Consider the following 17,011-nt stretch of genomic DNA (forward strand, 5'->3'; position numbering starts at 1 on the left):
TATTCCTATAAGATTCCTATAAAAAACTATGTTTTTTATAATTTTTTATTTTGTTTTTTTTATTTTATCTTTACTTAACCAGGTAGGCCAGTTGAGAACAAGTTCTCATCTACAACTGTGACCTGGTCAAGATAAAGCAAAGCAGTGTGACACAAACAACAACACAGAGTTACACATGGAATAAACAAACGTACAGTCAATAACACAATAGGAGGAAAAAAAATAAAGTCTATATACAGTGTGTGGAAATGGCGTGAGGAGGTAAGGCAGTAAATAGGCCATAGTAGCGAAGTAATTACAATTTAGCAAATTAACACTGGAGTGATAGATGAGCAGATGGTGATGTGTAAGTAGAAATACTGGTGTGCGAAAGATCAGAAAAGTAAATAAAAACAATATGGGGATGAGGTAGGTAGCTTTGGTGGGCTGTTTACAGATGGATGTACAGCTGCAGCGATCGGTTAGCTGCTCAGATAGCTGATGTTTAAAGTTAGTAAGGGAAATATAAGTCTCCAGCTTCAGCGATTATTGTTTACAGTTTAGCCAGACATCTAGGTATTCGTAGTTGTCCACATATGCTAAGTCAGAACCGTCCAGAGTAGTGATGCTAGTCGGGCGGGCGGGTGCGGGCAGCGAACGGTTGAAAAGCATGCATTTGGTTTTGCTAGCGTTTAAGAGCAGTTGGAGGTCACGGAAGGAGTGTTGTATGGCATTGAAGCTCGTTTGGAGGTTTGTTAGCACAGTATCCAAAGAAGGGCCAGATGTATACAGAATGGACTCGTCTGCGTAGAGGTGGATCAGGGAATCACCCGCAGCAAGAGCGACATCGTTGATATATACAGAGAAAAGATTCGGCCCGAGAATTGATCCCTGTGGTACCCCCATAGACTGCCAGAGGTCCGGACAACAGGCCCTCCGATTTGACACATCTGAGAAGTAGTTGGTGAACCAGGCGAGGCAGTGTTTTGAGAAACCAAGGCTGTTGAGTCTGCTGATAAGAATACAGTGATTGACAGAGTCGAAAACCTTGGCCAGGTCGATGAAGACGGCTGCACAGTACTGTCTTTTATCGATGGCGGTTATGGTATTGTTTAGTACCTTGAGCGTTGCTGAGGTGCACCCGTGACCAGCTTGGAAACCAGATTGCACAGCGGAGAAGGTACGGTGGGATTCGAAATGGTCAGTGATCTGTTTATTAACTTGGCTTTCGAAGACTTTAGAAAGGCAGGGCAGGATGGATATAGGTCTATAACAGTTTGGATCTAGAGTGTCTCCCCTTTTGAAGAGGGGGATGACCGGGGCAGCTTTCCAATCTTTAGGGATCTCGGCCGATACGAAAGAGAGGTTGAACAGACTGGTAATAGGGGTAGCAACAATGGCGGCGGATAATTTTAGAAAGAGAGGGTCCAGATTGTCTAGCCCAGCTGATGTGTACGGGTCCAGGTTTTGCAGCTCTTTCAGAACATCTGCTATCTGGATTTGGGTGAAGGAGAAGCTGGGGAGGCTTGGGCAAGTAGCTGGTTGAAGACAGCAGAGGTGTATTTAGAGGACAGGTTGGTCAGGATGATATCTATGAGGGTGCCCATGTTTACAGATTTGGGGTTTTACCTGGTAGGATCCTTGATAATTTGTGTGAGATTGAGAGCATCTAGTTTAGATTGTAGGACTGCCGGGGTGTTAAGCATATCCCAGTTCAGGTCACCTAACAGAACGAACTCTGAAGATAGACGGGGGGCAATCAATTCACAGATGGTGTCCAAGGCACAGCTGGGAGCTGAGGGGGATCTATAACAGGCGGCAACAGTGAGAGACTTATTTCTGGAGATTCATTTTTAAAATTAGAAGCTCGAACTGTTTGGGCATAGACCTGGAAAGTATGACAGCACTCTGCAGACTAACTCCACCCCCTTTGGCAGTTCTATCTTGATGGAAAATGTTGTAGCTGGGTATGGAAATCTCAGACACCCTCGAAGCATCGTTACCCATCGCGCCACAAAAGCCACGGCCCTTGCAGAGCAAGGGGAACAACTACTTCAGGTCTTAGAGCGAGTGATGTCACCAATTGAAACGCTATCAGCGCGTATCATCGCTAACTAGCTAGCCATTTCACATCGGTTACACACGCGACGTGTCCGGTCTGGTCACTTAGTTTGCTAGCCGGGAGATGCGCCTGGCTTGCGGCTAACTGGTGCTAGCTTCGGGGCAGGGGCGTTAGCCACTATAGCCAATCGGTAGCAGCTAGCTAGCAGCAATGATCCGATGCAAAGGTCCAGAAGCTTACGGTAAGGATCCGGTGTAGTGGATTCTAGCCGTGTTGGGGTAGAGTCCGGGAGGCAACGACTGATCACAGAGTCGGCCGGGAGGTGGGCCTGGCACAGGGCTAGCTTCAGGGCTGGGTCACTCGGTGGCAGCTAGCTAGCTGTGATGATCAGGAGTAATGGTCCAGGGTTTACGGCAGGAATACGGCGTTGTAGTGGAGAAAACAATCCGATACTGGCAGGCTGGCAGCATTATCCAGGCAAAAAAAACGGTTGGTGTCCGTGCAGAAGGTAAAGACCGCTAGCAGTGGGTAACAATGACTAAATAGCTAGTAGCTAATTAGCTGGTTAGCTTCTGATGGCTAGGTTCTGATGGGGGTTCTAGCTATAAGGTCTAAAAAAAATAGTGGATCCATATCACATTGGGTGAGGCGGGTTACCGGAAGGTATATTTACAGAAGGTATATTTAATTTAAAAATGGAAAACAGATTGAAAATACATTTAAATATATACAAAAAAGACAAAATACTAAAGTTAACGAGAGGACGACAAACCACGTCTGCACTGCTACGCCATCTTGGAATTACAAGAATTGTTATTAATGAAAATAAAATGGACATTAGAACATTTTAAAACAAAAGTAGCCATTTTTTTGTATGATTTCATTCACACAATTTGATTTCATGTGGCATAAACAAAAACACAAATTCTCAGTCAAAAAACAAGAGACCGAACATAGCTTCGTTATTCTCTCATGTGCAACGAACCTTGGCAAGACCCTGTCATTCTCTGCAAACATCAAAGCAGTGACTCACTTCTGCAGGCTCATGCTCTGCAACATCCGTAGATTACAAACCGACCTCACACAGGAAGCAGTGCAGGTCCTAATCCAGGCACTTGTCTCTGTTGGCTGGGCTCCCCTGCAACTCTCTGTTGGCTGGGCTCCCCTGCAACTCTCTGTTGGCTGGGCTCCCCTGCAACTCTCTGTTGGCTGGGCTCCCCTGCAACCTATCCAGAATGCCGCAGCCCGCCAGGTGTTCAACCTCCCCAAGTTCTCCCATATCACCCCGCTCCTCCACACACTCCACTGGCTTCCTGTCAAAGCTCACATCCACTTCAAGACCCTGGTGCATACAAGGGAACTGCCCCTCCCTACCTACAACCCATCCAACCCGAGCACTCCGTTATGCCAACTCTGGTCTCTTGGCCCTCTCACCAGCTCCCAATCAGCCCAGTCAAAGTTATTCTCTGTCCTGGCACACCAATACTGGAACCCTAATGTCAGGACAGCAGAGTCCCAGCCCATCTTCCCGAAAACCACGATGACCCTACCTCTTCAAAGAGTATCTTCAATAAATCTGACCTGAACTTGTCTTTTCCTACTAGCACTGACTTTGCTGAGAACTACTTTACGAAGGGAAAATGTACTTACTATGCCTGTGATATGTGGTTGTCTCACCCAGCTACCTTAAGGTGAATGCACCAATTGTTATTCTCTCTGGATAAGAGTGTGTGAAATGTAATAGGATTTCAGTTACCTTAATCGGGAAAATGTCTTCCCACACTGGGAGCATTGGAAGGGCTTCTCTCCTGTGTGTGTTTTCTCATGCTCTTTGAGATGGCATGACCGGATAAAGCTCTTTCCACACTGAGAGCAGTGGTAAGGCTTATCTCCGGAGTGAATTATCTTATGTAAATTCAGGTTCCCTAACTGGGTAAACCGCTTTCCACATTGGGAGCATTGGAAAGGCCTTTCTCCTCTGTGTGTAGAGTGAATTCTCTCATGTATTTTCACGCCCCATAACTTAGTAAAACTCTTTCCACACTGAGAGCAATGGAAGGTCTTCCTTCCTTCTTTGTGTATTCCTTGATGCCTAATTAGGGTCCTTAACCGGGTAAAACTCTTTCCACACTGGGAACATTGGAAAGGCTTTTCTCCTGTGTGTGTCCTCTCATGTGATTTCAGGTGTGCCAACAGGGTAAAACTATTTCCACACTGGGAGCATTGAAAAGGCTTTTCTCCTGTGTGTGTCCTCTCATGCCTTTTGAGGGCCTGTGATCGTGAAAAACTCATTACACAATAGGAGCACTGGTAGGGCTTCTCTCCAGAGTGAATTCGCTCGTGCATTTTCAGGCTGTCTAACCGGCTAAAACTCCTTCCACACTGGGAACATTGGAAAGGCTTTTCTCCTGTGTGTGTCCTCTCGTGCTCTTTTAGGTTGTGTAACTTGGTAAATCTCCTTCCACAGTGGGAGCAACAGTGTCGTCCTACTGGTTTGGCCGTCTCTAGGTCTGGTTCCCCTGAAGGACTCTTCCCTAAGTCTGGTTCCACTGAAGGACTCTTCCCTGGGTCTGGTTCCCTCGAAGGAATCTTCCCTGGGTCTGGTTTCCCCGAAGGAATCTTCCCTGGGTCTGGTTCCCCCGAAGGACTCTTCCCTGGGTCTGGTTCCCCTGAAGGACTCTTCCCTGGGTCTGGTTCCCCCGAAGGACTCTTCTCCGGGTCTGGATCCCCTGAAGGACAATTGTCAGAGTGCGAGTCTGGTCTCTCTCCTGCCAAAGACAGAGTATTTCGTTAAACAGAGAGACCTGAATGAAACCGCTACATGATAAAACAGTTTTCAGAACATTTCCATAATATATATATATTTTTTAAACACTTATGAGCAGGCTGAAAGAGACCGTTGCATGGAAGCATTATACATCCTCCTTTGTGTACACTTGACAGTTGAAAAGGCTTCATATGCTATTCATGTTGATAGAGCGAAGACAAGTGGAGTAACTAGGGTTTAAAACATCAGTCCCAGTTGATAGAGCGAAGACAGGTGGAGTAACTAGGGTTTAAAACATCAGTCCCAGTTGATAGAGCGAAGACAAGTGGAGTAACTAGGGTTTAAAACATCAGTCCCAGTTGATAGAGCGAAGACAAGTGGAGTAACTAGGGTTTAAAACATCAGTCCCAGTTGATAGAGCGAAGACAAGTGGAGTTACTAGGGTTTAAAACATCAGTCCCAGTTGATAGAGCGAAGACAAGTGGAGTTACTAGGGTTTAAAACATCAGTCCCAGTTGATAGAGCGAAGACAAGTGGAGTAACTAGGGTTTAAAACATCAGTCCCAGTTGATAGAGCGAAGACAAGTGGAGTAACTAGGGTTTAAAACATCAGTCCCAGTTGATAGAGCGAAGACAAGTGGAGTTACTAGGGTTTAAAACATCAGTCCCAGTTGATAGAGCGAAGACAAGTGGAGTAACTAGGGTTTAAAACATCAGTCCCAGTTGATAGAGCGAAGACAAGTGGAGTAACTAGGGTTTAAAACATCAGTCCCAGTTGATAGAGCGAAGACAAGTGGAGTAACTAGGGTTTAAAACATCAGTCCCAGTTGATAGAGCGAAGACAAGTGGAGTAACTAGGGTTTAAAACATCAGTCCCAGGGTTCTGTGTTTTTTCACTATTTTCATTCATCTGCATGTCCAGCCCTCACAATTAAAGTATTTTACCTTTTTCTTTTCAGGACACAAATAAAATGAAAAATGGTTTGACTTAAAAAAGTTGCATTCAATGAGTACTATTGACTAATGTCAAGAAAAATAAATGAGCTAAGTACAGACATTGTTTGCTTAGTGGGAAACGAATATCAAATAAAATGATTGGTCACACACATATTTAGCAGATGTTATTGCGGGTGTAGCTAAATGCTTGTGTTCCTAGCGCCATCGGTGCAGTAGTATCTAACAATTCACAACAATACACACAAATCTAAAAGTAAAATAATGGAATTAAAGAATATATAAATATTAGGACGAGCAATGTCGGAGTGGCATTGACTAAAATATAATTCAGTATATACATATGTAGTGAGTAAAAAAGTATGCTAAAATTATTAAAGTGACCAGTGATTCCATGTCTATGTCTATAGGGCAGCAGCCTCTAAAGTGCAGGGTTGAGTAACCGGGTGGTAGCCGGCTAGTGATGGCTATTTAACAGTCTGATAGAAGCTGTTATTCCAGTCTCTCGGTCCCAGCTTTGATGCACCTGTACTGACCTCTGCTTCTGGATGAGAACGGTGTGAACAGGCCGTGGCTCAGGTGGTTAACGTCCTTGATAAATTAAGTCACTCTAAAAATGTTTACATATCTTGCATTACTCATCTAATATGTACATCCTGTATTTTATACCATCTATTGCATCTTGCCTATGCTGCTCTGTCATTGCTCATCCATATATTTATATGTATATGTTCTTATTCCATTCCTTTACTTAGATTTGTGTGTGTTAGGTAGTTGTGGAATTGTTAGATTACATGTTAGATATTGCCGCACTGTCGGAACTAGAAGCACAAGCATTTCGCTACAATCAAAATAACATCTGCTAACCATGTGTATGTGACCAATAACATTTGATTCGGATATCATTAATCACACAGACTAATGGTTGGTATCAGCGGATGCAGAAGAAACGGACAAATCCAATGGTGGACGAAAGCAGTCTGTAGCTCAAACACAGAATGTTTCAAACGGTTTGGAATAGTGCTGGGACAACACCAGTATCGCAATACTTGTTAGTATCGTGGCAAACCACCAAACGGATGTAACTTTTGGGGGGGAAACAGCCCTAATGATGCCTATAGCACACAATATTTTACAAAAGAACAGGTTTTTAAAGGACCGAAGAGTTTAGTCTGCTTCGTGTTTTAATTTTTGCCATGAGGAAAAAATATTATGATAAGCCCTAGTTTGGAAACACTAAATCACGCCAGCGTTACACCATGAGATTCTGAACATGTTATTACTCATTATTACCTCATGAAAGTGACAAACTGATACCTTTTCATTTTTGGTCAAAAACAACTTTATATCGAAGGAGCGCCTTTGATTTGACGGCCTCTACATGCGCACACAAGCAGAAAAATAATACATAGAAAGATAGTCAAATGTTGTGAAAATGTATGCATCATATATATATATATATATATAAATAAACCAAATATTAAGTTCTGCTTTTCTGATGTATCAAATACTTATGTCATGCAATAAAATGCAAATTAATTACTTAAAAATCATACAATGTGATTTTCTGGATTTTTGTTTTAGATTCCGTCTCTCACAGTTGAAGTGTACCTATGATAAAAATTACAGACCGCTACATGCTTTGTAAGTAGGAAAACCTGCAAAATCGGCAGTGTATCAAATACTTGTTCTCCCCACTGTATATGATGCATATTTTTTTTATATAAAATCAAATATATGTAAATACACAGTATCATTCAAGGGCTTTTATTTATAAAATGTTCTACATTGTAGAATAATAGTGAAGACATCAAAACTATGAAATAACACATATGGAATCATGTAGTAACCCAAAAAGTATTAAACAAATCAAATTATATTTTACATTTGAGATTCTTCAAAGTAGCCACCCTTTGCCTTGACAGCTTTGCACACTATTGGCATTCTCTCAACCAGCTTCATGAGGCAGTCACCTGGAATGCATTTCAATTAACTGGTGTGCCTTGTTAAAAGTTCATTTGTGGAATTTCTTTCCTTCTTAATGCGTTTGAGTCAATCAGTTGTGACAAGGTATGGGTGGTACACAGAAGATAGCCCTATTTTGTAAAAGACCAAGTCCATATTATGGCAAGAATAGCTCAAATAAGCAAAGAGAAACGACAGTTCATCCATACTTTAAGACATGAAGGTCAGTCAATGCAGAAAATTTCAAGAACTTCTTCAAGTGCAGTCGCTAAAAATATAATGCGCTATGATGAAACTGGCTCTCATGAGCACCGCCACAGGAAAGGAAGACCCAGAGTTCAGTCTGCTGCAGGAGAAAAGTTAATTTGAGTTACCAGCCCAAATACATGTTTCACAGAGTTCAAGTAACAGACACATCTCAACATCAACTGTTCAGAGGAGACATACATGAATCACTGCAAACAAACCACTACTAAAGGACACCAATAAGAAGAAGAGACTTGCTTGGGCCAAGAAACACGAGCAGTGGACATTAGACCGGTGGAAATCTGTCTTTTGGTCTGATGAGTCCAAACGTAAGATTTTTGGTTGCAACTACCATGTCTTTGTGAGGAGTAGAATAGGTGAACAGATGAATTCCGCATGTGTGGTTCCCACCGTGAAGCATGGAGGAGGTGTGATGGTGTGGGGGTGCTTCGCTGGTGACACTGTGATTTATTTACAATTCAAGGCACACTTAAACAGCATGGCTACCACCGTGTTCTACAGTGACATGCCATCCCATCTGGTTTGTGCTTAGCGGAACTAGATGACCTGGCCTCCACAATCACCCGACCTCTACCCAATTGAGATGGTTTGGACCGCAGAGTGAAGGAACAGCAGACAACAAGTCCTCAGCCTATGTGGGAACTCCTTCAAGACTGTTGGAAAAGCACTCCAGGTGACTACCTCATGAAGCTGGTTGAGAGAATGAAAAACTGTCATCAAGGCAAAGGCTGGCTACTTTGAAGAATCTCAAATATATTTTCATTTGATTAACACTTCTTAGGTTACTACATGATTCCATGTGTTATTTAATAGCTTTGATGTCTTTACTATTATTCTACAATGTAGAATAACTAACAGAACTCTGTCTACTGTGGTGGAAATATACCAGTCCATCTTCCTGTCAACTAACAGAACTCTGCTGGTTGTCCTGGTAACAAATACCAGTCTATCTTCCTGTCAACTAACAGAACTCTGCTGGTTGTCCTGGTAACAGATACCAGTCTATCTTCCTGTCAACTAACAGAACTCTGCTGGTTGTCCTGGTAACAGATACCAGTCCATCTAACTGTCAACTAACAGAACTCTGCTGGTTGTCCTGGTAACAGATACCAGTCTATCTTCCTGTCAACTAACAGAACTCTGCTGGTTGTCCTGGTAACAGATACCAGTGGGCAGATCTATTGTATTTGTTCAAACTAAACTACAGCACTTACTTTGATGAGTCAAATCTGATCCTTTCTTCTCTTTACTTTTATAAGTTATATTCTCCAAGAATCAATGTCTAGGTATGTGCACATTCTCTTCATAGACTTGTCCTCTGCTTTTAACTGCATGCAGACTCACCTTGTCTGTGACTAACACCCCCCCCCCCCCCCCCCCCCCCACCCCACCTACAGGTGATCCCAGCAGTACCTTGTGGGTGCTGGACTTCCTGTATGTCAAGTTCAACAACACAACATCCCTTCCTCTGTGTTGGGGGCTTCAGGGCCTCTATGACACATGGGACAAAGGCCAAGCGCATCAGAGGACACATAACCTTTTTCCTGGGTTTTGAGCTGCTGACTTCCTGAACGAGAATCAGGCTGCTGAACAGTAGGATAGAGAGAGGCCCATCAGGCTGCTGAACAGTAGGACAGACGCAGGCCCATCAGGCTGCTGAACAGTAGGATAGAGAGAGGCCCATCAGGCTGCTGAACAGTAGGACAGAGAGAGGCCCATCAGGCTGCTGAACAGTAGGACAGAGAGAGGCCCATCAGGCCGCTGAACAGTAGGACAGACGCAGGCCCATCAGGCTGCTGAACAGTAGGACAGATGCAGGCCCATCAGGCTGCTGAACAGTAGGACAGATGCAGGCCCATCAGGCTGCTGAACAGTAGGACAGAGAGAGGCCCATCAGGCTGCTGAACAGTAGGACAGAGAGAGGCCCATCAGGCTGCTGAACAGTAGGACAGAGAGAGGCCCATCAGGCTGCTTAACAGTAGGACAGATGAAGGCCGATCAGGCTGCTGAACAATAGGACAGATGAGAGGCCCATCAGGCGGCTGAACAGTAGGACAGAGAGAGGCCCATCAGGCTGCTGAATAGTAGGACAGATGGGGCCCATCAGGCTGCTGAATAGTAGGACAGATGAGGCCCATCAGGCTGCTGAACAGTGGGACAGAGAGAGGCCCATCAGGCTGCTGAACAGTGGGACAGAGAGAGGCCCATCAGGCCGCTGAACAGTAGGACAGATGAAGGCCGATCAGGCTGCTGAACAGTGGGACAGAGAGAGGCCCATCAGGCTGCTGAACAGTAGGACAGAGAGAGGCCCATCAGGCCGCTGAACAGTAGGACAGACGCAGGCCCATCAGGCTGCTGAAAAGTAGGACAGATAAAGGCCCATTAGGCTGCTGAACAGAAGGACAGATGAAGGCCCAATGCACGGGGAGACAGTAGGCCAGCCAAAGAGATGTGACTTGTGTACTAACTTTCCAGTTTTCCATACTGAATGTTTTCTAGTGTATTGTGTTTGTGTACCTAAATGAATTTCCATGTAAAATGGACAATAAAGTATATGGTATCATATCATTAATTTAAAAGTAAAAAATGCATGTACCAATCATAGATAATCCTTTAATATTTCCTACAGTACTGAACAACATATTCATGTGTAGAACTTCAGTAGAATGCCCCTTCAAAACCCCACATTGGTCCAACAACTGCCTGAGTTGGTGCCCCTGTTTTAAAGACCATCCTCACTGGTGTTAATCAGGTCTTCAGTCTCCTCCCCCATTTCTTCCTTTTCTTTCACTCCCAAAATGTCCTCCTTTTTTATTGAGGGAGCCTCCTCTTCCACTCCAAACGGTTCTCTCTCTTCTTTCACTGTAACAGCCCCCTCTTTCAATGTGATAGCATCCTCTTCCATTTTGAAAGCTTCTACCTCCTCTTCCACTGTGACAGCCTCTACCCCCTCTTCCACTCCAAACGGTTCTTTCTCTTCTTTCACTGTAACATCCTCCTCTTCTTCTTCTTTTACGACAATGTTCAGCCCCAGAGCTTATTTCTCTGTCCAGCAGACCTCCTCTTCTTTAGCAGTGGGGGAGTAGTTTAGCGAGCTCATAGTCAGGGATGTTAGCTAGCTAGCATTAGTGACTAGCCTAGTCTAAGCTCAGTACCAATCTTAACAATGTAGTACATTTAACAAGAAAATTACGTCAAAGTTAACTAAGAGACAAGTTGTGTTAAAAACACATTAATATACAAATTATCAAAGGAGCTTCAATGCATCAGTTTAATGTTGGCTAGTAAGCTACCGAGGTGGCTGAATTAGTTGCCATTTTGTTTTTAGGAGAGTCCTCTACTAGATTATACGTCACGTAAAAAAAATAAACTGAAAGACTCATATCGCCATCTGCTGACTGGAGTTGGTAAAGCAGTTATTCACGACATTGGTTATTCTGGCAAATATATATATATATTTCAAAATGAGCAAGTACATTTCAAATGAGAAAATACTTTTTCTCTAACCCCTTAGCCAATACTTTCCTCATCTCAAGATAAGATAATTACTTGTTTCCATGGGGAAATGTTGTTTGCGGCTCTGTGTACAAACATATCAAACATACAAAGGACATCAAGACAACTGCAGACAATACATTTGACAATAAAAGATGAGCTTCTACTTTAGTCAAATTTACTGTAAAAAGCCTTTACATTTCTTACAAAAATAATAAGTAGTTTTATTGTCAGATTAATCATTCGTTGAATTAGATTAAACAAAGATGTAGGCCTACTCAATAACAAAAAATAACTATTTTAGTGGTGATTCACATCTGTAGCCTATAGTACGGTGACTACTCTAGATAACTAATTTAGAAACATGTGATATTACTTTTCTTCTCTTTTTAACATTACAAGTAACAATATAAATCGACATCTCTGTCTGATTCCATCTCCATCTGTTTCTTTCTTGTAAAGCCTTTCCCATCCTGGAATCGGAGACCTTATGGGAATCTGTGGAAGAAAAATTGTGACAGTTTGGCATAGACACTATACATTACCCCTAGTTATCATCATCGTGATTTCTATCGTTTAGGCATATAGCTAGTTGCCTAGCTAGTGTTTGTGTTATCCAGTTAGCAATAACAGTGCTTGGTAACATTAAGACGCTTGCTAGCGTTTAGTTACATCGAAAAGGGGCAAACGTTACTCATAGTGTGTTGACTCAAGTAGCTAGCTAGCTAACGCTAACATGCTGGTTGTGTCTCGCCTGGAGAACAAGGTTCAGGAAGGATAATACCATCGAGCCCCGTTAGCTAGCCAGTAGCTACCATAGCATATTGCGAGCTTTAGCTAGCTAGCCAGTCAATGTTAAAATACAAAGTCAAGTGTTCGAGTACTCAAAATAACTTTGTGGTAATGATTAACTTATCGGCTAGTTTTCAATTTACTTAAATCAGATACTTAGTTACTTTTTCAAATAAGCAAATCATTACCTTTAAGCTTTATTCATTTTATTTATTTTTTCCAAATAACAAAATGGAAATCCCTTCCCCTAAATTCATGCTCTTCCTGTTTCTTCAAGAACGGTGGACTGTTGGTGGAAAGACCCACGCCAGCCGATTGCCGTTGATGTTTAGAATGACCGTGCTTCTGCTCAAAAACAACATAGCTAGATTTCTGTTCAGCTAAACCTGTCACCCGGAGAGAACTAAATGAACATGTATGCGTCTTTGGTGATTGTCATTTATTCATTTGATGACGTGCCATTTATTTCAATGCATTATGTTTAGGATTTAACTGACAGTTTGCGTTCGTTGTCAGCAGTTTAACGCGCAGGTAATTGTAATGTTCATGTCGGGCTTGTTGTGACTTAATAGCCTGTATTTAGTGGGTTTAATATGTTCAGTGCACTCGGAAAGTATTCAGACCCCTTCCCTTTTTTCCAAATTTTGTCTCCTCTTTCATTACGAAATATACATTTATGCTGACAGTCATCAGGGCGGACTGGGACAATAATTCCGCCCTGGCATTTTATCTACACCGGCCCGCATCACTGCGTGCAGCCAACTCGCCCGCTCAGGTACTTCAGGTGTTCAATTGAATGTCAAATATAAATATTCTTTATCCAACCAGCTCTTTCTAAGGTACCGCTCCAAAGAGAATTTGTAACCACCCCCTTACAATCTTGTGTCAACTTTCACCATTGCTTTTGCCCAATATGTAATGTGTGACATTACATATTCATGATTGATGTCATCTATAATATTAAACACAAGGCGTTTATTTTTTGTACCAAAATAACATCCAACTATTTTGAAAATCAACATATCACTCTAGAATTAACTAATGCATATTTGACAATAGTGTAAAGATATAACAATTTACGATTGACCTAAATATGTGGATTCTTCGTGTCGGCTTTCTTTCCTGACTGGCGAGTTCGTTTACATCATCTTCGAATCAAACATCAACAATGTCCACGAAGTGGACCACTTACTGTAGTGACAGTGTTATCTTCTCTCTCGTCATGTAGTTGCTGTGGCATGATATGTCCATTTTGAAAAACACGTGGGCCAACTTTTCTCTCTGTCTTCATGTATTTGCCATGGCGTTTAATCATCAACGATATGTCCATTTTGAAAAGCACATGGGCCAACTTTTCTCTCTTGTCATGTAGTTGCTGTGAAAGGTAAACCTCTATATTAATCCAGCCCTGGACCCACAGACCATTGGCTATGCCACCTTTTTAATGTTTTTTTTTTTACTTGCGTAACTACAATATATATGTGAACAGGTGTTTTTGTAGACCCCTCTGGATTTGGACATGATATCCCAGAAACTCCAGATCACATTGGTAGTTGCTGCTGGGATGATGTAGCATCAACAAAAACTCTGATATTTTGTGGCTGTGGTAACGAGTGACAACCCAACAGAGTCGGGAAATTTGAGACTGTGGATGCCAATGCAATAAGGACAAGATTGAATATAACTTGATTCCATTTTAGAACAACAGAACATTCTGAAATTATTCAGACCCCTTCCCTTATACCACATTGTGTTAATTTACAGCCTTATTTAAAAATCTATTAAATTATACATTTTCCTCACCAATCTACACACAATACCCTATGACAAAGCAAAAACACATTTTTCTAAATTTTTTGCAACTGTATAAACATTTTTTTTAAACATACCTTATTTACATAAGTATTCAGACCCTTTGCTATGAGACTCGAAATTGAGCTCAGGTGCATCCTGTTTCCATTGATCATAATTGAGATGTTTCTACAACTTGATTGGAATCCACCTGTGGTATTGGAATCCACCTGTGGTAAATTCAATTGGACATGATTTGGGAAGGCACACACCTGTCTATATAAGGTCCCACAGTTGATAGTGTATGTCAGAGCAAAAACCAAGCCATAAGGTCGAAGGAATTGTCAATAGAGCTCCGAGACTGGTGGCTCGACACAATCCTATCTGGTGAAGGTCCCCAAGAACACAGTGGCCTCCATCATTCTTAAAATGGAAGAAGTTTGAAACCACCAAGACTCTTCCTAGAGCTAGCCGTCCGGCCAAACTGAGCAATCGGGGGAGAAGGGCCTTGGTGAGGGAGGTGACCAAGAACCCAATGGTCACTCTAACAGAGCTCCAGAGTTCCTCTGTGGATATGGGAGAACCTTGCAGAAGGACAACCATCTCTGCAGCACTCCACCAATCAGGCCTTTATGGTGGAGTGGCCAGACAGAAGCCACTCCTCAGTAAAAGGCACATGACAGCCTGCTTGGAGTTTGCCAAAAAGGCACCTAAAGGACTCTTAGACCATGAGAAACAAGATTATCTGGTCTGATGAAACCAAGATTGAACTCTTTGGCCTGAATGCCAAGCATCAGCTCTGGAGGAAACCTGGCACCATCCCTATGGTGAAGCACGATGGTGGCAGCATCCCTACGGTGAAGCACGGTGGTAGCAGCATCCCTACGGTGAAGCACGGTGGTGGCAGCATCCCTACGGTGAAGCATGGTGGTGGCAGCATCCCTACGGTGAAGCATGGTGGTGGCAGCATCCCTACGGTGAAACATGGTGGTGGCAGCATCCCTACGGTGAAGCATGGTGGTGGCAGCATCCCTACGGTGAAGCATGGTGGTGGCAGCATCCCTACGGTGAAGCATGGTGGTGGCAGCATCATGCAATGCGGATGTTTTTCAGCGGCAGGGACTAGGAGATTAGTCAGGATCAAGGGAATGATGAACAGCGCAAAGTACAGAGAGATCCATGATGGAAACCTGCTCCATAGTGGTCAGGACCTCAGACTGGGGCGAACTCGATCGAACATCTCTGCAGAGTCCTGAAATTAGCTGTGCAGCGACGCTCCCCATCCAACATACCTGACACAGAGCTTGAGAGGATCTGCAGAGAAGAATGGGAGAAACTCCCCAAATACAGGTGTGCCAAGCTTGTAGCGTCATACACAAGAAGACACGAGGCTGTAATCGCCCACAAAGGTGCTTCAACAAAGTACTGAGTAAAGGGTCTGAATACTTATGTAAATGTAATAGTACATTTTTTATACATTTGCAACCTTTTCCAAAAATCAGTTTTTGCTTTGTCATTATGGGGTATTGTGATGTCATTATGGGGTATTGTGATGTCATTATGGGGAATTGTGTGTAGATTGACGAGGGAAAAAAACTATTTAATCAATTATAGAATATAAAGCTGTAACGTAACAAAATGCATTGTAATTCTCGTAGTTATATTCGGCCAGAAGGGTAGCTAATGTTAACAACGTCAAGGTAGCTAGCTAGTTAACTCAGCTACATGGTTCACAATAGCTACCGTGAATTTCCCTGCCTGGTACAAGATAGCAATATGACGATAGCTTTAGTACAATTAGCAATCATGCAGTGTAAAATAATACATTTATCATAGCTCTGCATTCATAGAAAATAACCTTGGCTTTTCAATCCTTTGCCCTTCTGACTCCTAGCTATACTAAGCTACCTAATAACATTACTGGGATGGTTCTATACTAGTTACCTAATAACACTACTGGGATGGTTCTATACTAGTTACATAATAACATTACTGGGATGGTTCTATACTAGTTACCTAATAACATTACTGGGATGGTTCTATACTAGTTACCTAATAACATTACTGGGATGGTTCTATACTAGTTACCTAATAACATTACTGGGATGGTTCTATACTAGCTACCTAATAACATTACTGGGATGGTTCTATACTAGTTACCTAATAACATTACTGGGATGGTTCTATACTAGTTACCTAATAACATTACTGGGATGGTTCTATACTAGTTACCTAATAACATTACTGGGATGGTTCTATACTAGTTACCTAATAACATTACTGGGATGGTTCTATACTAGTTACCTAATAACATTACTGGGATGGTTCTATACTGGTTACCTAATAACATTACTGGGATGGTTCTATACTAGTTACCTAATAACATTACTGGGATGGTTCTATACTAGTTACCTAATAACATTACTGGGATGGTTCTATACTAGTTACCTAATAACATTACTGGGATGGTTCTATACTAGTTACCTAATAACATTACTGGGATGGTTCTATACTAGCTACCTAATAACATTACTGGGATGGTTCTATACTAGTTACCTAATAACATTACTGGGATGGTTCTATACTAGTTACCTAATAACATTACTGGGATGGTTCTATACTAGTTACCTAATAACATTACTGGGATGGTTCTATACTAGTTACCTAATAACATTACTGGGATGGTTCTATACTAGGTACCTAATAACATTACTGGGATGGTTCTATACTAGTTACCTAATAACAATACTGGGATGGTTCTATACTAGTTACCTAATAACATTACTGGGATGGTTCTATACTAGTTACCTAATAACATTACTGGGATGGTTCTATACTAGTTACCTAATAACATTACTGGGATGGTTCTATACTAGTTACCTAATAACATTACTGGGATGGTTCTATACTAGTTACCTAATAACATTACTGGGATGGTT

General features: G+C 42.3%; 1 protein-coding gene across 1 annotated transcript; it reads right to left on the reverse strand.

Annotated features, from left to right (window-relative positions):
- Positions 1–509: 509 nt before the first annotated feature.
- Positions 510–11,327, reverse strand: LOC129839551 (zinc finger protein 70-like). Its single transcript, XM_055907072.1, has 2 exons — positions 10,734–11,327; positions 510–4,809 (listed from the first exon to the last, which is right to left on the reverse strand). Exons 1-2 carry the CDS (start codon positions 10,897–10,899, stop codon positions 3,794–3,796), a joined length of 1,182 nt encoding a protein of 393 aa, XP_055763047.1. The 5' UTR covers positions 10,900–11,327; the 3' UTR covers positions 510–3,793.
- Positions 11,328–17,011: the final 5,684 nt, after the last annotated feature.

Source organism: Salvelinus fontinalis, chromosome 40 (genome assembly GCF_029448725.1).
Source record: "Salvelinus fontinalis isolate EN_2023a chromosome 40, ASM2944872v1, whole genome shotgun sequence".
Classification (NCBI taxonomy): domain Eukaryota; kingdom Metazoa; phylum Chordata; class Actinopteri; order Salmoniformes; family Salmonidae; genus Salvelinus; species Salvelinus fontinalis.